The sequence below is a fragment of the Canis lupus genome, chromosome 29 (assembly GCF_048164855.1).
Source record: "Canis lupus baileyi chromosome 29, mCanLup2.hap1, whole genome shotgun sequence".
Taxonomy (NCBI): Eukaryota; Metazoa; Chordata; class Mammalia; order Carnivora; family Canidae; genus Canis; species Canis lupus.
This window is the reverse complement of record NC_132866.1, coordinates 16,215,470-16,240,554: the sequence shown is the minus strand read 5'-3', so window position 1 is coordinate 16,240,554 and position 25,085 is coordinate 16,215,470. Positions and strand designations below refer to the sequence as shown.

Genomic DNA, 25,085 nt, shown 5'->3' with positions numbered 1-25,085 from the left:
AGCAGGCTCCATGCAGGGAGCCCCATGTGGGACTCAAACCTGGGTATCCAGGATCATACCCTGGGCCCAAGGCAGGTGCTCAAATGCTGAGCCACTCAGGCGTCCTATACGTTTTTTAAAATTAGAAGTCTGTCCACTGAAAAGGCCTGGAATATCATTCAACATAATGCACACCCTTTTTTTTCTCCATCATTTCTAAGTATATTTTCCCACAAAAAGTCACTTGGACTCCCCTTGTAAAATCAAGGGCAGATTCTTAGTCTGGGGCAGGAAAGGTGCAAGAAAATCTAAGACATGTTGGTTTTATCAGAAAGCAAAGAAGAAAAATAATAGTTGTGTCAAAGACTCAGGAGCCAATTCAAAAGTGTGCCCACCGGCCAAAAGACAATATAGCATTAAAAAACTAATAGCAATTGAGACTCCTCTACTATGTCAAAAATTAAGGTGTATTGGGATTCCCTGGGTGGCTCAGCGGTTTGGCGCCAGCCTTTGGCCCAGGGCATGATCCTGGAGTCCTGGAATCAAGTCCCACATCAGGCTCCTTACATGGAGCCTGCTTCTCCCTCTGCCTGTGTCTCTGCCTCTCTCTCTCTCTCTCTCTCTCTCTCTCTCTCTCTGTGTGTGTGACATAAATAATAAAGAAAAATTAAAAAAAAGAATCATCACAGTCTGAAAAGTAAAAGAATCAAGCATCATAACTTTCTGTTACAAACTGAATCTCACTCGGAAAGTCAATGTGGAAAGGTTATTTAAAGAATTCCAGATAATAAATGCAGAAAATAGACTACCAGGAATTTGCAACCCCTTTGAAGTAATGGATCTAGGATCGAAAGGATCCGACTGTGGCATTGTAAATGTCAATATCCCAAGGAGTGGGGCTGAGATTGGAGGTGCATTTGGAGGAGAAAAGCACACTGGTGGTGGTCGGGAGTCCGGGAGTGATGCCTGGAAACAGTACATGAAGAGATCCACTTGTACTATCAACTACAGTAAGGACCTTCCTCTGGCTCAAGGAATCAAGTTTCAATAAAGGTGACGGTAAATCAGCATTACTTCAAGTCTTCTAGGCATTCTTGCAGTTCTTTGTTCTGAAGAAGACGAAGAAAATTAAGATTTGCCCTGAATAAATGCATCATTTTGATTAAAAAAAAAATGGATCATCAGAGAGTCTAGAATCATTAGACAAAAAGCCAGTGGAAAACTTTATAATGGATCGATGGGGCTGACAACACTGGAACCTGTTATATGAATTTTAATAATTCCCCGAAGAGAAACAATGAGATATTAAGTATCTTCTGATGTGATGCACTAGAGGAACACAATACCACCTGTGAAGTATTCTTGCCACAGGGGATATGCTCAAAATTTAAGAAAAACTGCCATTACTTCAACATATAAATTGTAAGAAAGGGATTAAAAGGAAATCTCTTTTTAAAATACATCACTGAATACAAAATAGGATCTTGCTTGGAGCCTGACTTGAGCATACCAATTATTAAAAATCATCTGAGACTCTGGAAATTTTAAATATTAATGATATTAAGAAATTGTTAAAGGTGGAATAAGTTTTGATGATGTTTTTTAAAGTTATGATCTTTGAAAGATACATATGTATAAAGATACAATGTCCCAAAAAGTAAAAGTGATTAAAAAAACCCAAATAAATAAAAATAACCCCACATTGATGGGAATATGTCAAAGGATAACAAGAGCCAACTAAAAGAGCTCCCAATGGCCAAAGTTGGAAAAATTTGAGCAAGGAAATAAGGTAGTGTTGGATTACAACCCAAAGCATAAAATAAACACCAGTTCATACTAATATATTTACAGTATATATGGTCATATATATAACGGAGAAGAGACAAATCTCCCATGCAAACAAATATGAAATAATTCCAATATCCAGCCCTCAAAGAGGGGGAGCATAACTTCTTTCTTAGGTGTAAACTGTGTTTAATGACTTCCTACCAAAGTATATAATAGGCAAAGGGAGGGAAAACGCAACTAACTTTAGAAACTGAAGAACACCAGTCAGGTGGTGGTGTCTTGAGCATGTTTTAAAGGTGTGTGTAAAAAAAAATAAAAAATAAAAAATAAATTAATTAATTAAAAAAATAAAGGTGTGTGTAAAAGTTGTGTCTTTCCACAATGTCAGCTTTATTCAATCATAAAATACGGTTAGTACAATAGCAAGCAGGTTCAGGATTCTAAACTCAATGACATTTCACTATGTATTTAACTTGGCTTCATATACATCACACAAAGTACAATACAAAGTTATGCAACAAACAAGATACAATAAGGGTAAGAAGTTAATGAAACAAAGCAAGTCAGTCTGTGAGCACAGTTAAGATGAGGACTTGGTCAGGTGTGGGCCAGCTCTAGGCACTTACTGCTTAATGTTTAAAAAGTGGAGGAGCTTTATTATGTTGGGAGATCAATCAGGCAGTCTTCAGCAGCAGTTGCCTTTTGATGTGGTCAGATGAGGAAGGGTCAGCACTCAGAGAGTCTGGCAGTTTGCTGCAGAAATCCTCCCTTTTTACAGTTTATTTACTTATGTATTTATGTATTTATTACTTTTTTTTCCTTTTTACAGTTTAATCAGTCTTGAGCTTTGCAGGCCTCTTTTGGTTCTAGTGATTAATCAGCTCCTAGTTCTTCCAGGCCTTATGGGTTATTAGTCCTTAGTACTCCCAGTCTATACTAGTTTTGGTGATATCTGGTCATAGTTGCTTTTCTGATTATGTCACTACTTGACACGAGGGACACCATCTTGCTCCCTACAGGTGGAAAACATCAACTGTTATGAATCATGTACTTGATACGGTGCTATACAGATGGCACTTTACCTCTATAGCCTTCCTTCCAAAAACCCCTTACCTCTAGTCTTATCATGAGAAAAACCTCAAACTCCAACAGTGGGGCATCTTACAAAATACCTGACAAGTATTTCTGGAATCTATCAAGATCATCAAAACAGGGAAAGTCTGAAAAACTGCCATAGCCAAGAAAAGCCTAAGGAGACATGACAACTAAATGTAATAATGTGGTATCCTGAATGGAATTCTGGCTCTGGAGAACAATAGGTAAAGCCTCCAGAAATCTACATAAACTCTGGACTTTAGTAATAATGTATCAATATTGGTTCCTTCTCATAGTTAATGTATCCTACAATGAAATATGAATAATAGAGGAACCCGGGTGTGGTTAATGTGGGGAAACTCTGCGCCCTCTTCTCAATTTATTCTGTGAATCTAATACTGTTCTTAAAAAAAAAAAATCTATTACAAAGAAAAAAAGATGCAGGCCAGAAATTGCTTCCGAACAACGGGAACAATGTGTTTTGAAGTATAGACGCGAGCAAGACTGATGCTGGTGAATTGACAATGTTGAAATTAGGTGGTTAAGTTTTTCTCTTGACTTTGAAAGGTTCCTAGTCCAAAAAAAAAAAAAGAGGAAAGGAAAGGAAAGAAGGAAGAAAGAAAGAAAAGAAAGAAGAAAGAAAAGAAAAAAGAAAGGAAGGAAGGAAGGAAAGAAAAGAAAGAAAGAAAGAAAGAAGAAAGAAAGAAAGAAAGGAAAGAAAGAAAGGAAAGAAAGAAAGAAAGAAAGAAAGAAAGAAAGAAAGAAAGAAAGAAAGAAAGAAGAGAGAAAGAAAGAAAGAAAGAAAGAAAGAAAGAAAGAAAGAAAGAAAGAAAGAAAGAAAGAAAGAAAAAAGAAAGTTTTACAAATATTTGAGCAGCATCAATAGAACCAGGTGCCCGTAGTCAGGGGGAAAGTGATCACCTGTGCTTAGTTTCCAGGCGGAGGTAGATTAATTTGGGAAGCCTTGTAAGATGTTAAGTGGTTAATGCAACCCAAGTGACCATTGCAGAGAGTGTGCGTCTTTGCGCTCAAAACTCGCCCCCGGCATCGGCAGGGCCACGTACCTGGGAGCAGCCCCGGGAGCTCTGCGCCCCGTTCTCTGGGCGGAGGAACTCGGAGCGCGCAGCCCTGGGGCACAGCGCGGAGGCCGCAGCGCGCGGAGGGCGCGCGAGGGCATCGCAGGGCGCACGTGGGCGCGGACTGCGCAGGCGCGGCGCTGGCGCGGGGCTGGCCCGTGGAGGCGAGGTGAGCGCGGGGAGCGCCTCCGGCCGGCGAGGCTGCAGGGCCCGGGGCGGGCGCCACCACGGCCGGGCTGCAGAGGCGGCGCGGGGTCAGCGGCCCTCCTGCCTCGTACCAGGTCAGGGTTCCTAGGCGCGTGGGGCGCGGGGAGTGGAAGGGGCTGCGTGAGGGCTGCGGGGCTTCGGTCGTTGGGCGCCGGACGTTGGGCGCCGGACGTTGGGGTCGGGCGTTGAGGTCGGGCGTTGAGCGGGCACCGGGGGCCTGGAAGTGGGAGACAGGATGGAAGGGAGGAGCCCTTGGAGCCGGGGCTGGGAAGGGCAGGCCTAGGGTTGGAGGTTGTGGTGGGGGAGGGGCGAAAGGAAAAAGAACTGAGCCCCCTGGGCCTGGGGGGGGGGGGGGCGGTGGGGAGGGCAGGGGGGGCCTGTCGCAGGCTTGGAAAATATTTTGTACTTCCAGGCATGACTTTGCAAAGCGTGAACGTCCGCTGGCATCCCACCAGAGGAGCTCTTTGCGCTCTTGTCCCTGAAAGAAACTAGTTTGTGGATTCGGTCAGTGCTTGCGTTTTAACTCAGAGCTACAGTGCAAACAACACTAACACTTAATAGTGTCCTTAACTTCCTACCTTCTGTAGGAAAGGCAGATGCAGCACGGCTTTAGCTAGATACGGTAAGCTGGCTCTGGTTCATTTTGCAAGTGTTTGTAGCGTGTCTGCTGCTGTGTGCCAGTCGGATATTTTTTACTTGGGTTCCTGCTATAAATATGCTGGCCCTGTTTGGCCTCTGGAGTAGGAGAGGATGCTTCTAGTTCCCTTGTTGAGTCCTCCAGATACTGCATGGGAAAGGACCCGGATTCTCAGCTCAGCTGTGCAAGAGCGCCCGCCCTGGTGGGGTTTGGCAAGTTCCTCCACCTGCTCAGGTCTCCCTTACTTACGTGGACGAATAAAGGAAATAGGAATATTTTATTTTTTATTATTATTTTTCAGGAATACTTTAATCCTCATTATTTCAGTGTGCCAAAGTAGTTACACATGAGTGGAGGAAATTCTTTGTGGGAATGGCAATAAAAGTAAAGTTTGAAATGCTAGCTGCCTCTTAAGAACTTAGTAAGCACCAGCTGCTGTGCTAAGTAGTTTACATACATTCTTGAATTTAATCATCACAGTTAAGTGTTATGAGGAAGTTACTAAGATTGGGCCGCATTTTACAGAAACTCAAACCGAGAAAGATGAAGTGTTTTTTTTTTTTTTTTTTTTTTTTTTTTTGCCTCAGATAACATAGCTGAATGAGGAAGATGAGACTCTGCTTACATTTGGGTATGACCCATTTTAAAGCTCACGTGTTGCTGAACCTTTGAGCTCCATAGCTTTAAAACTGAATGCTTCCATAGGTGTGGGATTTGATAAGTTCTTTATAGATTTTGGATACCAGCCCCATGTCTGATAAAGCATTTGCAAATATCTTTTCCCATTCTTGTTTTTGTCGATTATTTCTTTTGCTGTGCAAAAAGCTTTTTATCTTAAAAGATAAATGAACTATTGGACTTAGTTCATTTCTGCCTCTGTTTCCCTTGCCTTTGGAGACGTATCTAGTAAGTTGCTGTGGCTCAGGTCACAGAGATTGCTGCCTGTGTTCTGTAGGATTTTGAAGATTCCTATCTCACATTTGTCTTTCATGCATTTTGAGCCTATTTTTGTGTATGCAGTTTCATCCTGCATGTGGCTGTCCAATTTTTCCAACACCGTTTGTTGAAGAGACCATCTTTTTTCCTTTGGATATTCTTTCCTGTTTTGTCGAAGATGAGTTGACCATAGAGTTGAGGGTCCATTTCTGGGTTCTCATTCTGTTTCATTGATTAATGTGTCTGTTTTAGTGCCAGGACCATACTGTGTTGATGATTACAGCTTTGTAATGTAGCTTGAAGTCTGCAATATAGTTTGTGATGCATTCAGCTTTGGTTTTCTTTTTCAACATTCCTTGGCTATTCGGGATCTTTTCTGGTTCCATAAAAATTTTAGGATAATTTGTTCAGCTCTGGGAAAAATGTTAATGGTATTTTGATAGGAATTGCATTGAATGTGTAGATTGCTCTAGGTAGATATTTGTTCTTCCAATCCATGAGCATGGAACGTTTTTCCATTTCTTTGTGTCTTCCTCAATTTCTCTAATAAGTGTTCTATAGTTTTCAGAGTACAGATCCTTTACCTCTTCGGTTAGCAGCAATGTCCACAATAGCAAACTATGGAGAGAGCCCAGATGTCCATTGACATTTGAATGGATAAAGAAGATGTGGGAGGTGTGCGTGTGTATGTATATACATATATATGTGCAGTGGAATATTAACCATCAAAAAAAGAAATCCTGCCATTGGATCAAACTACAGGGTATTATGTTAGTGAAATAAGTGAATCAGAGAAAAATAATTATGCTTTCACTCATGTGGAATTTAAGAAACAGAACAGGAGCATAGGTGAAGGGAGGCGAAAAAAATAGAACAAGGTGAAATCAAAGAGGGAGACAAACCATAAAACACCCTGAACCATAGGAAGCAAACTGAGGATTGCCAGGTTAGGTGTTAGGGGGATGAGGTAACTGGGTGATGGGCATTAAGGAGGGCACGTGATATGAGAGCTGGGTGTTATATGCAACTGATGAATCACTGAACTCTACCTCTGAAACTAATAATACACTATATGTTAATTGAATTTAAATAAAAAAAATAAAAACCTCAATGAACTGAATGTTTCCTTTGAGTAGCCATTCTCACTGAATGCGTGTGGTTACCAGAAAAACAAAAAACATTAGAGAAGAAAAAAAATCATAGCTAAGTGTCTGCTACAAGTACTTTTGGTAGTAAAAGAATTAACTCACCATGGTAAAAATTAACTTTAGCTTCTAGTCTTCTGGGAAAGAAGGAGAAGCCTTACAGTCACTGGTTGCAGGTGTATCCTGGGATGCTTTTGACCAGATGGAGGAGGGGGAACAGGATTCCAAGGGAGTAAAAGACAGGGTTTGCCCCTTAGCTTCATGTTTTGTTGGTGTCAAATCATGAAGCACAGAACAAAAGTCAAGACCTTATTTTTGCCTGTAGAACTATGATAGTTACTTCCATTCCACTGGTCTTTTATTACATCAGTGATTCCTTTAACATGAAGAAATTTGGGGACCCTCCTAATTAACCTCTTATGTTAAATAACTAATCATTGTGGATTTGGGGATAAGTATTCATCACCAGTAGCATGTAAAAAAATAGTAGATTGTATATGGGGGAACTGTTTTAAAACTGAGTAGGATTAGCCTATGAGGTATCATGACTCTTGCAGCAATGTCTGTAACACCCCTATACCTGTATACCAGAAGGAAGCAGCCCAAGGTGGGAAAGCACAGCATTATGGAATAGTGTCTGCCCATTCCAGATTCAGATATGCCCAGTGGCTGACGTAGGATAAAGCCAAGCAGGGATCATTTCAATTTCTTACAGGTGTTTAATGTTGAAATACATTTTAGAATTCAGAGGACTGTAAATCAAAAGAAAAAAAAAGGCAATTTTTATGTGATAATAAACACATTTTAAAATTCCAAGAGAGGGGTGTGATCCTGGAGACCCGGGATTGAGTCCCACGTCAGGTTCCCTGCATGGAGCCTGCTTCTCCCTCTGCCTGTGTCTCTGCCTCTCTCTCTCTGTATCTCTCATGAATAAATAAATAAAATCTTTAAAAAACAATTCCAAAAGATGTTAGGTTAACTGCAAGTTTTATGTATACTCACAGTAGTCCTGGCTGCTATTCCAGAAGCTGGTGCATAAGGGGAAATAGTGTTCAAAGTAAGGGGTAGTATAATGATTATTCCGATCGGCTGTTGGCTCACATCTGCAGTCCAGTGTTCAGTTAGGAGAAGGATGTCTATCTATGTGAGGGTTTCTAATGAACTAGAGAAAGTCCAGACTTGTGAGGACTCTCAAAGATGTTTATAAAAGCTGGTGAAGGACCTGGAGCAAAGTGGAAATGGTAGATATCTCAGATATTTGAAAGGTTATGGTTACAGGGCAGCAACAGGAGTCAGTCAATTGGGAAGTGAACGATTTTATAAAAATGCAGTACAGTTGGCTGTCTAAAATTGAAGTCATAAGCTTCTAGCTATAGAACAGGTCTACATGTCTATTTGCCCTGGGCGTTGTAATGAAAATTCCTGAATAGGGTGAGGCAAGTGAGGTGTCTTTCTAACCTACATATTCCACTCTAGGTGGAGCTTCTTTTAAGCTTAAATCTTTTTTATTTGGTGCTTAAACTTCTGCATTGGGTTTAAGACTGATTTTGGGTTTTTTTCTGAGTCAAACTTAATTACTAATTTTTGGACTTTGGAGGAGTGGATGTAAGACTTGAAATTCTGCTATTAAATTGGAGAAAACCTCATAAGGTGATGTAATTCTCTATTTAAGATTGCCACATGTAACTTTAGACTGTGAATTTCATTTTCACTCTCCAGATTGTCATGAAAACAGTGCAATAATGCACTTTAAATAGTTTCATCATATAATTATCTTTTTAATGCCTCATTGTACAAAACACTATGTTAGGTGCTATGGGAAACCAGGGTTTTTGTTGTTAATGTTTTTAGTGAGACCTGGTTCCTGCACAAGCTACTTAAAATCTAGCATGTAGACATAACTATCTATGGCTATGATACAGGATAGAAAGCTGTGAATTGCCTTTCCATCAGCCTTACTGAATAAAGACAAAGGAAAAGCTATTTCAAGAGTTACATGTTGAGGGTCCCAATGGTGTCTTGAAGAGGACTATACCCTAATTTTGTGTGTGTGTGGTTTTTTTTTAAGATTTATTTATTTACTTATCATAGAGAGAGAGGCAGAGACACAGGAGGAGGGAGAAGCAGGCTCCATGCCGGGAGCCCGACGCGGGACTCGATCCCTGGACTCCAGGATCGCGCCCTGGACCAAAGGCAGGCGCTAAACCGCTGAGCCACCCAGGGATCCCCTGATTTTGTGGTTTTAATATTACTTAGTCCTTTACTTGGTTTATTTTTTTAAAGATTTTATTTATTCATGAGAGATAAAGAGGCAGAATCATAGGCAGAAGGAGAAGCAGACTTCCTGTGGGGAGAGCCTGATGTGGGACTCCATCCCAGGGCCCCAGGATCACGACCTGAGCCAAAGGCAGAGGCTCAACCACTGAGTCACCCAGGTGTCCCCTTTACTTGGTTTGAAATTAACAACACTTAAGGGAAAATAGCTTACTTTAAATGTAATATTAATATTTTAGTCTTTAAAATGCCTTTTTCTATAAAAGTAATCTTTAAACACTTGGAAAATGAAAAAAGACTGTAAAAAAGATTCATCAGCCTACTTACCCATTAACACTAGTTGTTATTTAAAATTTAATGTATTTCATTGGTCTTGCTTACATGGAGAGGTTTTCTTTTTTTGTAGTTATTCTGAAAATAGTGTTTCTGATTTTCTTCATTTCTATTCTAACATATTGTATAATTTTGAAAACTAGGATTCTAAATGGTAGTGTTAATATTCTCTCTAGTAGAGATATCACAGTTAACCTTTTTCTTCAATTTTTCTTTTACTATATTAAATAGGATCTTTAGATATTCAGGATTATTATTATTTTTGATGAGGGGCAGGGTGGAGGGGCAGAGGGACAGGGAGAGAGAGAATCTTAAGTAGGCTTCATGCCCCAGGAGCTCCATCTCACAACCCTGAGATCATGACCTGAGCGGAAATCAAGAGTTGGACACTTAACCAACCAAGCCACCCAGGCACCCCGATTTTAATGGGATGATTTCTAGATGTAGAGTTACCAGATGAGTAGCTAGGAACATTTTTAAGAATACACATATACCTGAGGTGACTGGGTGGCATGATCCGTTAAGTGTCCAACTCTTGGTTGCATCTCAGGTGGTGAGATCCAGCCCCTTGTCGAACTCCCTGTCAAGTGTGAGGTCTGCTTAAGGTTATCCCTCTCCCTCTGCCCTTTGTGTGCTCTCTCTCTCTTGCATGTGCTCTCTCAAGAAAATAAAAAGAATACATGTATACCTTAAGTGTATATATCTATCGGGCTCCTCGGTGGCTCAGTCGAGTGTCTACTTTCGGCTCAGGTCATGATCCCAGGGTCCTGGGATCTAGCCCTGTATCCTGCTTTTTGCTCCGTGAGGAGCCTGTTTCTCCCTCTCCCTGCTGTTCCTGCTGCTTGTGTGTACACATGTGCTCTCTAGCAAATAAAATTTAAATATATATATATATATCTATAGACGTGCAGATGTGTGTATGTATATCCAAACTGTCTTCCCATAAGAACATATTTATATTCCCTGCAATGAGTGTCCATTTTACTTTCCAAAGATTTTTATCTATTTTTTCAAAGATTTTATTTATTTGAGAGAGAAGGAGCATGAGCAGAGAGGAGGGGAGAGGGAGAGGGAGAAGCAGGCTCCCTGCTTGGCAGGGAGCCTCATTTGGGGCTCTATCCCAGGACCCGAGGATCATGACCTGAGCTGAAGGCAGATACTTAATCAACTAAGACACCCAGGTGCCCCTAAGGCACCCAGGTGCCTCTCTCATTTATTTGAAAGAGAGCCTGTGCATGAGAGGGATGGGAGGAGGAAGGGAGGGAGGGAGACAATCTCAAGCCAACTCTGCCCTGAGCATGGAGCTCAACACAGGGCTCAATCTCATAACCCTGAGATCATGACCCGAGTTGAAGTCAAGAGTTGGTCACTTAACTGACTGCCGCCCAGGCTCCCTGATGGTGTCCCTCTTAATTACACCCATGCTGAGCAGAAAATAATAGTCATTTAATTTGAAATTTTTTTATTACAGATGATGTTGAATATTTTCCCCATATGTTTATCAAGTAATCTTCATGTTTTGTGCATTCTGTTCATGCCTCTTGCTCACATTTTAGTGGTATCTGTATCAATTGGGCTGCAAATAGCAGAAAACTTATGGGTTTATTTGATGCCACAGTGAGTCTATGCATAGACAGATCAGGGCTGGTGTAGCAACTCGAGGACACTGCCAGAGACACCAGGTGCTCTTTTTGGTTCTCCTATCCTTAAGGTGTGCTCTCTTCCTTTTTGTTTATTGCTTCCTGATTGTGTTACAGGAAGAAAGGGGCAAATGCAGCCAAAAATGTTCCTGTTCATCAGGAAAGGACAGAGCTTTCTGAGAAATTCTGCTCAGGAGAATTGATTATGGGCAGTATTGTCTCTAACTCAAGCTGCTAAATCAGAGGTAGAAGATGGCCTTTGGGTCATATAGTCTGCTATAGTATCTGAATGTTTTTACTATTTATCCTTCTTTTTAAAAAATTTGATACTGCATTTTCTGTCTTTTGTTAATCTTTATTTTCTGGCTTATTTGCTGTTTTTTTGTGATTTTTGTTTTTTGTTTTTTGTGGGGTTTTTTGTTTTGTTTTCCGTAGTCATGTTTGATATTTCCTTTGTGATATTTTACCACCTTTAAAAAAAAAACAAACAAAACCCTTCACACACTAATGTGGTTGTTGTAGGCTGATTCTCTGGGAAACAAAACTTGAGATGGAGGTTTGTGTACTGTGGCAAGTGAATGTGTTTTGCATGGCATTAGTGTTTTTGGAGTTAGTTGAGGTGGCTTTTCTAGTCTAGTGTATGCCCAGTGTTGGAAAAATGAATGTTGTTGATTGTATTGGTCCCTACTAGATCAAGTTTATTGTGGTACTAAAATATCACCACTTGTTTTCTGTTGACAACTGTCTAAGGCATGTGTGTCCTCACTGTGGACTGAATTTCTCCTCTTTCACTTTGTTTTATAGATCTGGGGACATTGGCTGCTCTCTCTCCTCCAGTAGTCATCAACATAAAAAAATCTTTGTCCCAATTGAGTTCTGTTTTATCAGTTATTAATATTAGTATTCCATCTTTTTTGGTTATTTACATAGCACATGTTTTAGTTGTTATTTCCAAGCTTGCCATATCATTTTGTTTTATTTGTGCTGCTTGTGTGTAACATCTAGCAGGATGTTTTTCTCCCTAAGTCTTTTTCTCTTTTGAGACTAAATCATTGATAACTGGATTACTTGGGTTTGGTTCTGTCATCTTACTTGTTTTCCATTGACCATACTTGGATTTTTTTCCTGTTAGTCTGAGTTTTTTTTCTGTAATTTTAAAATTATGCATTGTTTTGTTTTGGTAGTTACCCTAATATTTTAATGCACATTCTTTGTATTTCTTTTACAGAGTCTGGAGTTACTCAGTATTCTTAACCCCACCAGTTTTCCCCTAGAAGTTATTTTCCTTTTGTAACTTCACAGTATTTCTTGCTCACTGCGCCCAACATTCTCATTCTCACTCACTTTGAATCTTTGGTGTAGGTGTGTTCATTGCCACACGTGCTTTTCCTGAGCTGCAGGGTCTCCCACCATAACTGCCTGTCTACAGACCTTCAATTAGGGATTTTCCCAAGATCTGGCCCACTGAGAGTTCCATACCTTTGAGTGTGCCTGTGCATTTCTTTATTATTTCACTCTCTTTTCTGTATTGTCATGGATTAGGCTAGACCTAATTTAAATTGAGAAATTAGAAGAAAATTTTAGGACACCAGGAAGAAGGATGTTTTTGCTATTTGTTCATCTTCTATTTATTTATTTATGAATTAATTAATTAATGAGAGACAGAGACACAGGTAGAGGGAGAAGCAGACTCCACGCAGGGAGCCCGATGTGGGACTCGATCTCAGGACTCCGGGACCACACTCTGGGCCGAAGGCAGACGCCCAACTGCTGAGCCACCTAGTCATCCCTGTCTTCCCTTTAAAACAATGTTAAATCACTTTTAGATACTATGTATTCCAGTTTAGTTTTCTGTGGCTCTTTTATTTTAATTTTTTCCCCCTGAGCAGTTTTGGGACAATAGGCAGTTTTACCTGCTGCCTACAGACAAAGCTGTAGGTCACAACCTCAGAAAAGTTGTTTGTCTGCTTTTATTACTTCCCTTGGGCAGGACACTTAGTATTCTTTAAGAGTAATAGAAAAACAAGCTAGCATAGGGTCTGGATAGAGGTTTCTCAAAGGCAATTTGTAACAATACATGTACCTTATTTTCAGAGAAAGGTGCATAAAGTTAGGTCTTTAAAAGCAGTAGCTACAAGTTATAATTTATGGAAGCTCAGCTGGAGATTATCAAAGCAAAGGACTTGGGAAAAACAGACCAAACAGGGGTCAGCTGAGGCAAACCCTAAGGGATGACTGGGAAGGAAGGAGTTTACCAGGCCAATGAGGAAGAGAGAGGGCACTGGGGAGCTGGATTCAGCGTATACAAGATCTTAGTGTTGAAAGTAGGAGTCGTAGAGGGATTCTGGAAGGCTAGAAAGGTAGGTGATGACCTGATGAAGACAATACCCTCTATTGTATTTCACCATTAAGTTGCATGCTCTGGGTTGGAAATATTTCTTTTAAAACATGAAAGTCCTTTTTTATTCCTGTTGTTTGAAAAGCTTTTTAAAGTAAAAAATGGTATCGAACTCTGAGATTACTCTTTTGATGTCTCTTGTGTTAGCCTTTTGTCTGTGGTTGAATTGTGTGAAACTTGGGAGTTTATACTTACCAATAGAGAATCATTCTGTTTGTGTCTTTAGGCCAGGCTGTGATATCATGGTTACCTCTGCTTTGGAATTATTCATGAGCATTACTTGTTACATAAAAAGAAATCACCTGGGCCTGCAGTGCTTCTACTTTTGTCATTAAAAATTGCCTTTTAAATACACTTCTTCCCATAGACTTCTGTGAATGTTAAATTGCCACATAATATGATCTCAAGAAATAATTTGGAGGCATCTACGTGTAAAATGACAGAGCCATTTAATTTCGAGAAAAATGAAAACCAACTTCCAGCACCTGATTCTTTAAGAAGTCCTGGAGGACATGCTAACCACCCTAATTTCCGGTTGAAAAGCCCAGAGAATGGAAATAAAAACAATTTTTTGCTTTGTGAGCAAACCAAACAGTATTTGGCTAGTCAAGCAGACAGTTCAGTATCTTCAAACCCTAACAGCATCAGTGGAGAGGTGGTTGGATCCAAAGGAGATAGGAAGACGTCAGCAGGTGAGTGAAAACTATAGGCTTACTAATTCTTGAGTCTGATAATTTCTTTGGCTTATCACAGGTATATAATCACACATCCGTGGGCTATTAACAGAACAACTAAATGGCTACCGTACAGTATTTGCATTTAAAGATTTAGAAAAGCCACATGCCAAATAGCTTCCTTTGACTAGTTTCATCACAAAAAGGATTTAGGAGAAGAGAATGTTTACAGATGAGCTTTCTCCCCACAGTGGGAGAACTAACTCTACTAGGGATATAAAAAGGACATACTATGGCTTTTTAAAGATTGGCCGTATTTTTAAAATGCTGTACAAATTATATGCATACAGTAGCTCACAAAGATATATGTAAGACGTTAAATTGTTTCATTAGATTTTTAAGAATTGTTCCTTTAGTCCTAATTCCAAAACCCTGGTTTTTAAGGAAGCTGGGCCTTCAGTGAATACATATATCAGATGGGATCTTTTAATGTAATGGTGATTGTAGTTCACTTGTGTGGCCCTTGGGCCTCTGGGGTTTCCTAAGAAAGGGGTCAAAACTGTTTTCCCAATAATATTAAAATATCATTGTGCTGACTTTACAGTGATGGTGCAGAAGCAAAGGTGAGTAAACCACTGATGCTTCATTAACTCCATTGTAGGTAGGGATACCTGCCTGGGCTAGTCATTGGTTTTTCATTGCTGTGAACTTGTAGTTAAGACAAAGCCAGAAATGCCTTTTTTAGGGATGTCCTTGACAGAACTCTAAGAATTATTACTAAATATTGATACTCGTTACAGTTTGGTATTTTGTGTAACACAATGGGAATTATCCCTACCTTCTGCTTTATAGGCAAGTATGAAAAGCATGTGTGTGATTGAGCTCTGAGCTATATGGAAACTTTTTGTTGAAACATCATTTTTACTTGAAAAGAATGATAAAGTTGGTTATTCAGATTTAGATATCTGGCATTCATTTTCTCAAAAATGAACAAAGTGAGGCTGTTACTTCAAGGAAAATACTTGATAGTATTTTGTTGCTAATGATAAAATTCAAGATTTCGAGCAAACATGAGAATTTCAGAAAACCCATTTCTGCCACTCCATAGTGACAGCTTTTCAATACTTAAACTTTTCTGGTGAGATGCAGTGGTGATCTTAACTAACACACATGATTTTTAAAATATTATATAATGAAATCATGAAATCTGTCCACATTTGAAGATCTGCATAACTCCGAGTTTCTTAGTCTTTTCCAAATGACCAATGCAGGATGCATAGTCATGCATGGGTAAAAATCCACTCAAAGTGCAGGATAAATCAGTGGATTCCAGTGTCACATTATGAACAAGTTTTAGGTTCCACATTGCAACTACCAATTAAACTATCACTTGAGTTTTGGCATGATGTTAAAGGAAAATATCTGTAATTATCTGAGAAGGCCATTAAATACTTCTTTTTGCAACTACGTATCTGTGAGAGGCCAGATTTTATTTTATGCTTCAACAAAGGCAACACAGAGGATTGAATGCAAAAGCAGGTATGTGAACCAACTACCATTAGTTATACCTAAAGAGATGTGTAAAAACATAAAACAATGATACTCAATTTTTTTTTTTTTTTTTTTTGCTTTGGAAAATGTAGTTGTTTTAAAAACCATGTCAATGTAATGCATTTATTTTTAAATGTATTTAATTTTTAAAAGTTTAAAATTTATCATTTTAATTTGTTTTTAACATTTTGGGGGGCACAGAGGGAATGAGAAAATCTTAAGCAGGCTCCATACCTAGCACAGAGCCCCACACAGCGTTCAGTCTCGGGACCCCTAAAATCATGACCTGAGCTAAAATTGGGAGTTGGATGCTTAACTGACTGACCCACCCAGATGGCCCTTAATTTCTGTATGTCTGTAATTACAGACATATTTCTATGTCTGTAAATATTAGTAAATATTTACAGACATAGACCATATAAATGAAATCTCTTTAAGGTTCTCAATTTCTAAGTGTATAAATGAGTCCAAGTTCAAAAAAGTCTGAGAACTTAGTGAATGGAGAAAAATTTACAGTAAGAGGAGTAGTAATTAAGTTTCAAACAAATCCTTATTTCTCATTAGGAAAATTAGGATGTTGCTTATTTCTAATGTAGGTTTAAGGCTATTTTGGTATAGCTTTCTTATTTGAATATCTAATTACAGTATTATACATTTTTCAGGAATAAAGTAATTTGCTTTTATGTTTTCTCTCTTCAGGAAACTCAGTGTCACCATTAAATGTTGGAAACAGTTCACCACCCAAAAAAGTAAATAATGTAAGATTTTTTTTTTCTATTTTGTGTTTTTGTTGGGTAAAAGATTCTAAGCATGTATTCTGTTAATGTAGAATTACTCAATTTTCAGATATTATTCAAGGTCAAGCTTCCTTTTCTTTATCCTAGTATCTTATAAAAACCGTTCTTTTTAGGTAATTGTAGTAATGCTATACAGTTGTAAATGCAGCCTTATTTGACATGCAGAAATATTACCGATCCTGTGTAGCTATTCCCAGTTTCTCCCTGTGTGACATGCTGCAGAATTTAGTGTTTGTCAGGATGTTGATGGTGATAACAGTCAAGATACAGACTATTTCCATCTTTCCCTTACATGCTGTTTATGGTTACGTCCATTTCCCTCTTGCCCCTACCACCTCCTTAAGCCATGGAGCTACTAATCTAATCCACATCCAAAAGTTTGTCATTTCAAGGATGTTACATAAATGGAATCCTTTTCAGTGTAACCTTTTGGGATTCACTCAGCATAATTCTCTGGAGATTCATCTAGGGTTGTTGTATCAATAGTTTTATTTTTATTGCTGAGAAGTAGTCCATGGTTTAACATTCACATATTGAAGTACATCTGCAGGGTTTTCAGTTTTTGATTATTACAGCTAAAACTCATAAACATTCCTGTCCAAGGTTACGTGAACATAAGTTTTTTGTTTTTTGTTTTTGCTCTGGGATAAATGCCCAGGGGTGAAATTTCTGGGTCATGTAGTATTGCATATTTAGTTTTTTTAAGAAGCTACTAAAGCGTTTTCCAGCATACCTATACTATTCTATGTTCCTACAGAGAATATTTGCAGTATCACACCAGCATTTGGTGGTGGTGGTGGTTTTTATTGTCCCCATTCTTAGAGGTGTGTGGTGATATTTTGTAGTGGTTTTAATCATGTTCCCCTAATTGTTTATAATAAACATCTCATGCATATTTGCCATCTCTGTGTCCTTTTTGGTGAGCTGTTTATTCATGTCTTTTGTCCATTTTCTTTTTTTTTCTATTAACATTTATAGAATCTCCTTTATTTTTTTTAATTGGAGTTCAATTTGCCAACATATAGCATAACACCCAGTGCTCATCCCATCAAGTGCCCCCCCCCTTGGTGCCCATCACCCAGTCACCCCCACCCCCCGCCCACCTCCCTTTCCACCACCCCTTGTTCGTTTCCCAGAGTTAGGAGTCTCTCATATTCTGTCTCCCTCTCTGATACTTCCCACTCATTTTCTCTCCTTTCCTCTTTATTCCCATTCACTATTTTTTATATTCCCAAAATGAATGAGACCATATGTTTGTCCTTCTCTGATTGACTTATTTCACTCAGCATAATACCCTCCAGTTCCATCCACGTCGAAGCAAATGGTGGGTATTTGTCGTTTCTAATGGCTGAATAATATTTGTATACATAAATATACCATGTCTTCTTTATCCATTCATCTTTCGATGGACACCGAGGCTCCTTCCACAGTTTGGCTATTGTGGACATTACTGCTAAAATATAAACGCTTGGTGTCCCGGCGTTTCATTGCATCTGAATCTTTGGGGGAAATCCCCAGCAGTGCAATTGCTGGGTCATAGGGCAGATCTATTTTTAACTCTTTGAGGAACCTCCACACAGTTTTCCAGAGTGGCTGCACCAGTTCCCATTCCCACCAACGGTGCAAGGGGGTTCCCCTTTCTCCACATCCTCTCCAACATTTGTGGTTTCCTGTCTTGTTAATTTTCCCCATTCTCACTGGTGTGAGGTGGTATCTCATTGTGGTTTTGATTTGTATTTCCCTGATGTCCAGTGATGCGGAGCATTTTCTCATGTGCTTGTTGGCCATGTGTAGGTCTTCCTCTGTGAGATTTCTGTTCATGCCTTTTGCCCATTTCATGTTGGATTGTTTGTTTCTTTGCTGTTGAGTTTAATGAGTTCTTCATAGATCTTGGATACTAGCCCTTTATCTGATAGGTCATTTGCAAATATCTTCTCCCATTCTGTAGGTTGTCTTTGAGTTTTGTTGACTGTTTCTTTTGCTGTGCAAAAGCTTCTTATCTTGATGAAGTCCCAATAATTCATTTTTGTTTTTTTTTTTTTTTTTCTTGCCTTCGTGGATGTATCTTGCAAGAAGTTACTGTGGCCAAGTTCAAAAAGGGTGTTGCCTGTGTTCTCCTCTAGGATTTTGGTGGAATCTTGTCTCACATTTAGATATTTTGAGTTTATTTTCGTGTATGGTGCAAGAGAGTGGTCTAGTTTCATTCTTCTGCATGTGGATGTCCAATTTTCCCAGCACCATTTATTGAAGAGACTGTGTTTTTTCCAGTGGATAGTCTTTCCTCCTTTGTCGAACATTAGTTGACCATAAAGTTGAGGGTCCACTTCTGGATTCTCTATTCTGTTCCATTGATCTATGTGTCTGTTTTTGTGCCAGTACCATACTGTCTTGATGACCACAGCTTTGTAGTACAACCTGAAATCTGGCATTGTGATGCCCCCAGATATGGTTTTCTTTTTTAAAATTCCCCTGGCTATTCGGGGTCTTTTCTGATTACACACAAATCTTAAAATAATTTGTTCTAACTCTCTGAAGAAAGTCCATGGTATTTTGATAGGGATTGCATTAAATGTGTAAATTGCCCTGGGTAACATTGGCATTTTCACAATATTAATTCTTCCAATCCATGAGCATCGAATATTTTTCCATCTCTTTGTGTCTTCCTCAATTTCTTTCAGAAGTGTTCTATAGTTTGTAGGGTATAGATCCTTTACCTCTTTGGTTAGGTTTTTTCCTAGGTATCTTATGCTTTTGGGTGCAAATGTAAATGGGATTGACTCCTTAATTTCTCTTTCTTCAGTCTCATTGTTAGTGTATAGAAATGCCACTGACTTCTGGGCGTTGATTTTGTATGCTGCCATGCTACCAAATTGCTGTATGAGTTCTAGTAATCTTGGGGTGGAGTCTTTTGGGTTTTCTATGTAGAGTATCATGTCATCGGCAAAGAGAAGGAGTTTGACTTCTTCTTTGCCAATTTGAATGCCTTTTCTTTCTTTTTGTTGCCTGATTGCTGAGGCTAGGACTTCTAGTACTATGTTGAACAGCAGTGGTGAGAGTGGACATCCCTGTCTTGTTCCTGATCTTAGGGGAAAGGCTCCTAGTGCTTCCCCATTGAGAATGATATTTGCTGTGGGCTTTTCGTAGATGGCTTTTAAGATGTTGAGGAATATTCCCTCTATCCCTACACTCTGAAGACTTTTGATCAGGAATGGATGCTGTATTTTGTCAAATGCTTTCTCTGCATCTATTCAAAGGATCATATGGTTCTTGTTTTTTCTCTTGCTGATATGATGAATCACATTGATTGTTTTACGAGTGTTGAACCAGCCTTGCATCCTGGGGATAAATCCTACTTGGTCATAGTGAATAATCTTCTTAATGTACTGTTGGATCCTATTGGCTAGTATTTTGTTGAGAATTTTTGCATCCATGTTCATCAGGGATATTGGTCTATAATTCTTTTTGGTGGGGTCTTTGTTTGGTTTTGGAATTAACGTGATGCTGGCCTCATAGAACGAGTTTGGAAGTATTCCATCTCTTTCTATCTTTCCAAACAGCTTTAGTAGAATAGGTATGGTTTCTTCTTTAAACATTTGATAGAATTCCCCAGGGAAGCCATCTGGCCCTGGACTTTTGGGAGGTTTTTGATTACTGCTTCAATTTCCTCCCTGGTTATTGGCCTATTCAGGTTTTCTATTTCTTCCTGTTCCAGTTTTGGTAGTTTGTGGTTTTCCAGAAATGCATCCATTTCTTCTAGATTGCCTAATTTATTGGCGTAAAGCTGTTCATAATAAGTTTTTAAGACCGTTTGTATTTCCTTGATAATGGTGGTGATCTCTCCTTTCTCATTCATGATTTTATTAATTTGAGTCTTTTCTCTCTTCTTTTTAATAAGGCTGGCTAATGGTTTATCTGTCTTACTAATTCTCTCAAAGAACCAACTCCTGGTTTTCTTAATCTGTTCCACAGTTCTTCTGGTCTCTGTTTCATTGAGTTCTGCTCAAATCTTTATTAACTCTCTTCTTCTACTGTGTGTAGGATCTATTTCCTGTTTTTTCTCCAGCTCCTTTAGGTGCAAGATTAACTTTTGTATTTGAGTTCTTTCCAGTTTTTGGATGGATGCTTATATTGCGGTGTATTTCCCCCTCAGGACTGCTTTTGCTGTATCACAAAGATTTTGAACAGTTGTGTGTGTCTTCATTCTCATTAGTTTCCATGAATCTTTTTAAATTCTTCTCTAATTTCCTGATTGACCCTTTCATCTTTTAGCAGCATGGTCCTTAACCTTCACGTGTTTATTTTATTTATTTTTTTTTAATTTTTTTCTTTTTAAATTTATTTATTCATGATAGTCACACAGGGAGAGAGAGAGAGAGAGGCAGAGACACAGGCAGAGGGAGAAGCAGGCTCCAAGCACCGGGAGCCTGATGTGGGATTCGATCCCGAGTCTCCAGGATCACGCCCTGGGCCAAAGGCAGGTGCCAAACCGCTGCTCCACCCAAGGATCCCAACCTTCACGTGTTTAAAATCCTTCCAAACTTCTTCTTGTGATTTAGTTCTAATTTCAAGGCATTATGGTCTGAAAATATGCAGGGGACGATCCCAGTCTTTTGGTGTCAGGTAAGACCTGATTTGTGACCCAGTATGTGGTCTCTTCTGGAGAAAGTTCCATGTGCGCTTGAGAAGGATGTGTATTCAGTTGCGTTTGGATGTAAAGTTCTGTAAATATCTGTGAAGTCCATCTGGTCCAGTGTATCATTTAAAGCTCTTGTTTCTTTGGAGATGTTGTGCTTAGAAGACCTGTTGATTGTAGAAAGTGCTACATTCAAGTCACCAAGTATAAGTGTATTATTATCTAAGTATGTCTTAACTTTGGTTATTAATTGGTTGATACACTTGACAGCTCCCACATTCAGGGCATAAATATTCATGATTGTTAGGTCCTCTTGTTGGATAGATCCTTTAAGTATGATATAGTGTCCCTCTTCATCTCTTACTACGGTCTTTGGGATAAACTTTAATTTATCTGATATAAGGATGGCTACCCCTGCTTTCTTTTGAGGACCATTTGAATGGTAAGTGGTCCTCCAACCTTTTATTTTCAGGCTGTAGGTGTCCTTATGTCTAAAATGAGTCTCTTGTAGACAGCAAAGAGATGGGTCTTGATTTTTTTTTTTTTTTATTCAGTCTGAAACCCTGCACCTTTTGATGGGGTCATTAAGCCCATTCACGTTCAGAGTTACTATTGAAAGATATGAATTTAGTATCATCATAATACCTATTCAGTCCCTGTTTTTGTGGATTGTTTGCCTATCTTGGAAGCTCTTTATCTCTCCTTCCATTCTGAATGAGAGCCTTGCTGGATAGAGTATTCTTGGCTGCATGTTCTTCTCATTTAGGACCCTGAATATATCTTGCCAGCCCTTTCTGGCCTGCGAGGTCTCTGTGGAGAGGTCTGCTGTTAATCTAATATTTTTCCCCATAAAAGTGCTCGCTTCGGCAGCACATATACTAAAAAAAATTTTTCCCCATAAAAGTTAGAGATTTCTTGTCTCTTGCTGCTTTAAGGATCTTCTCTTTATCTTTGGAATTTGCAAGTTTCACTATTAAATGTCAAGGTGTTGAGAGGTTTTTGCTGATTTTAGGGGAGATCTCTCTATCTCCTGGATCTGAATGCCTGTTTCCCTTCCCAAGTTAGGAAAGTTCTCAGCTATGATTTATTCAAATAATATTCTTGACCTCTGTCCTTTACGGCGCCCTCGGGAACCCCAATTAAACGTAGATTTTTTCCTTCTGAGGCTGTCATTTATTTCCCTTAACCTATCCTCATGATCTTTTAATTATTTTTCTTTTTTCCTCAGTTTCCCTCCTTGCCATCAACTTGTCTTCTATGGCACTCACTCATTCTTCTACTTCGTTAACCCTTGTCGTTAGGACCTCTAGTTTGGATTGCATCTCATTTAATTGATTTTTAATTTCTGCCTGATTAGATCTAAATTTTGTAGTCATGAAGTCTCTTGAATCCTTTATGCTTTTTTCTAGAGCCACCAGTAGCTTTATAATTGTGCTTCTGAATTGGCTTTCTGACATTGAATTGTAATCAAAATTTTGTAACTCTGTGGGAGAGAGGACTGTTTCTGATTCTTTCTTTTGAGGTGAGTTTTTCCTTCTCGTTATTTTGCTCAGTGCAGAGTGGCCAAAAACAAGTTGTACTTGATAGAAGCGCGAACTCTTCTCACTGTAGCATTCCAGCTGTTCTCTCTTTAAATCTCAGACCAAATTAGTAGGTTTTCAGGATGATTTGAAAGTTATCTAGGTAATTTGATGGGGACAGGTGACTTGCGGACCCTACTCTTCTGCCATCTTGCCCCCTCCTCCTTTTGTCCATTTTCTAATTTGGAATTTTTTTTTTTTTTTGCTCAGCTTTGGAAGTTCTTTACATATTCTGGGTTCTAGTCTTTTGTCAAATATGTGATTCAAAAATGATTTCTCCAGTCTGTAGCTTGTTTTTTCTTTCTTTTAAAGATTTTATTTATTCAAGAGAGAGAGAGAGAGAGAGAGGCAGAGACACAGGCAGAGGGAGAAGCATGCTCCATGCAGGGAGCCCGATGTGGGACTTGATCCCTGGACTCCAGGATCATGCCCTGGGCCGAAGGCAGGCGCTAAACCACTGAGCCACCGAGGTGTCCCTGTAGCTTGTCTTTTCATTCTCTTACCAGGGTGTTTAGCAGAGCACAAGTTTTAATTTTAATGATGTCCTGACCACTTTTCTTTTATGAGTTATGCTTTTGGTGTCTAGAAATTCTTTGCTTCTTCAGATCCAGAAAATTTTGGGTTTTTTTTTCCCCATAAGTTTTATACTTTTACATTTAGATTTGAGGTCTACTTTGAGTTAATTTGAAGTTTTATTTTTTATGTCTAATTTCCCCAGCACCATTTGTTAAAAATGCTATATTTCCTCTACTGAATTGCTTTTGCACTTTTGTCAAAAATTAGTTGGGCAAATTTGTATGGGTCTATTCTGGGTTGTCTATTCTTTTCCATTGATCTATGTATCCCTCCTCCAGTATCACGCAATACTGGAGCCAAGTCCTAAGTCTTAAAGTTGGGTACAGTGATTTCTCCCACTGTTTTTTTTTTTTTTTCTTTTCCAAAATTGTTTTAGCTACTATAGTTCCTGTGCCTTCCAATGTTCCAGTGTACATTCTGGAATAATGTTGTCCGTAGCTGCAAAAAGTCTGGCTGAGATTTTGATAGTAATTGCATTAAACTTGCATATCAACTTGAGGATTATAGGTATTTTTGCTGTGTTGAATCTTCGAGCCCATGAATGTAATATCTCCATTTATTTAGCTCTTCTTTGATTTCTGTCCCTTTGTAGTTTTCAGCTTGTTATATTTACATCTGGATTTGGGTTCTTTTTTTTTTTTTTTTAAGTCATTGTAAATATTGTATTTTTTTATTCCCCTGTGTCCTCATGTTCATTGTTAACATATATAAATATGGTTTTGCATGTGTCTCTTGTATCCTGTGACCTTGCTAAAGTCACTTATTCAATGAATTTTTTGTAGATTCCTTGGGATTTTCTATGTAGACAGTTGTATCTTCTGCAAAAAGGAACAGTTTCTTTTCAATATATTTTATATTTCCTTTTTTTGCCATATTGCACGGGCTAGAACTTCTAACACTGGTGATGGTGGGTATTGTGCTTTACTTCCAAACTCGGTGGGAAAGCGTTGAGCCTTTCACTATTAAGTGTAATCTTAGCTATGGGATTTTTATAGATGATCCTTATCAACTTGGTGAAATTTTCTTTTGCTACTTTTTTTTTGATGGTTTTGATCATGCATAGGTGTTGTTTTTCTAAATGTTTTTCCTTCATCCATCAATAATTGATCTTTAACCTATTACTATAGTGGATTACATTGGTGTTTTAAAATATTTAACCAGCCTTACATCCCTGGAATAAACACTCTGTCATGGTGTATAGTTAATTTTGTATATTGCTGAATTATATCTGGTATCATTTTGAGTAGGATTTTTATATCTGTTTTTATGAGCAGTTTGTAATCTCTTTTTAACTACCTTCATATGGGTGGGGAACCAAGGTAATATTACTTTTCTGAGAGGTTGTATAAGATTGGTATTAATTCTTTAAGCATTTGGTACTGTTCTCCAGTGAAAACCATGTTAAGTGTGAAGGTTTCTTTTTTAGGAGTTTCCATTTCTTTAACATTTATAGGACTATTCAGATTATCTGTTTCATATTGTGTTAATTTGTGATTTTTGAAGAATTAGTCTGTTTGTCAACATCATGAAATCTGTATGTATATAGTTCAGAGTATTCCATTATTATCATTTTTATGTCTTCAGGGTCTGTAATAAGGTATATGTTTCATTCCTGATATTGGTAATTTCTGTCTTATTTTTCAAACAGTCTTGCTAGATCAACTTTATTTTTTTTTGAAGATTATATTTAGTTGAGAGAGCTTGTGTATGCAAACTGGAGTAGGGCAGGTAGAGGGGGATCCTGACCCACCATGGCTTGGTCCTAG

At 38.7% G+C, this 25,085-nt stretch overlaps 1 protein-coding gene across 9 annotated transcripts in view; it reads left to right on the top strand.

Moving 5' to 3' along the window:
• The first annotated feature begins 4,083 nt into the window (after nucleotides 1–4,083).
• TDRD1 (tudor domain containing 1) overlaps nucleotides 4,084–25,085 on the top strand; it is a 53,366-nt gene continuing 32,364 nt past the window's right edge. For 4 of the 9 annotated variants that reach the window (XM_072805223.1, XM_072805217.1, XM_072805226.1 and 1 more), the window contains exons 1-3: nucleotides 4,515–4,767; nucleotides 13,876–14,200; nucleotides 16,433–16,491. In XM_072805223.1, coding sequence (XP_072661324.1) covers nucleotides 13,906–14,200; nucleotides 16,433–16,491 — 354 coding nt within the window. In that variant the 5' untranslated portion in view covers nucleotides 4,515–4,767; nucleotides 13,876–13,905. Of the gene's footprint in view, nucleotides 4,220–4,514; nucleotides 4,768–13,734; nucleotides 14,201–16,432; nucleotides 16,492–25,085 lie in introns of those variants that run through there. The other 5 variants (XM_072805218.1, XM_072805219.1, XM_072805222.1 and 2 more) reach the window with 5 other exon arrangements.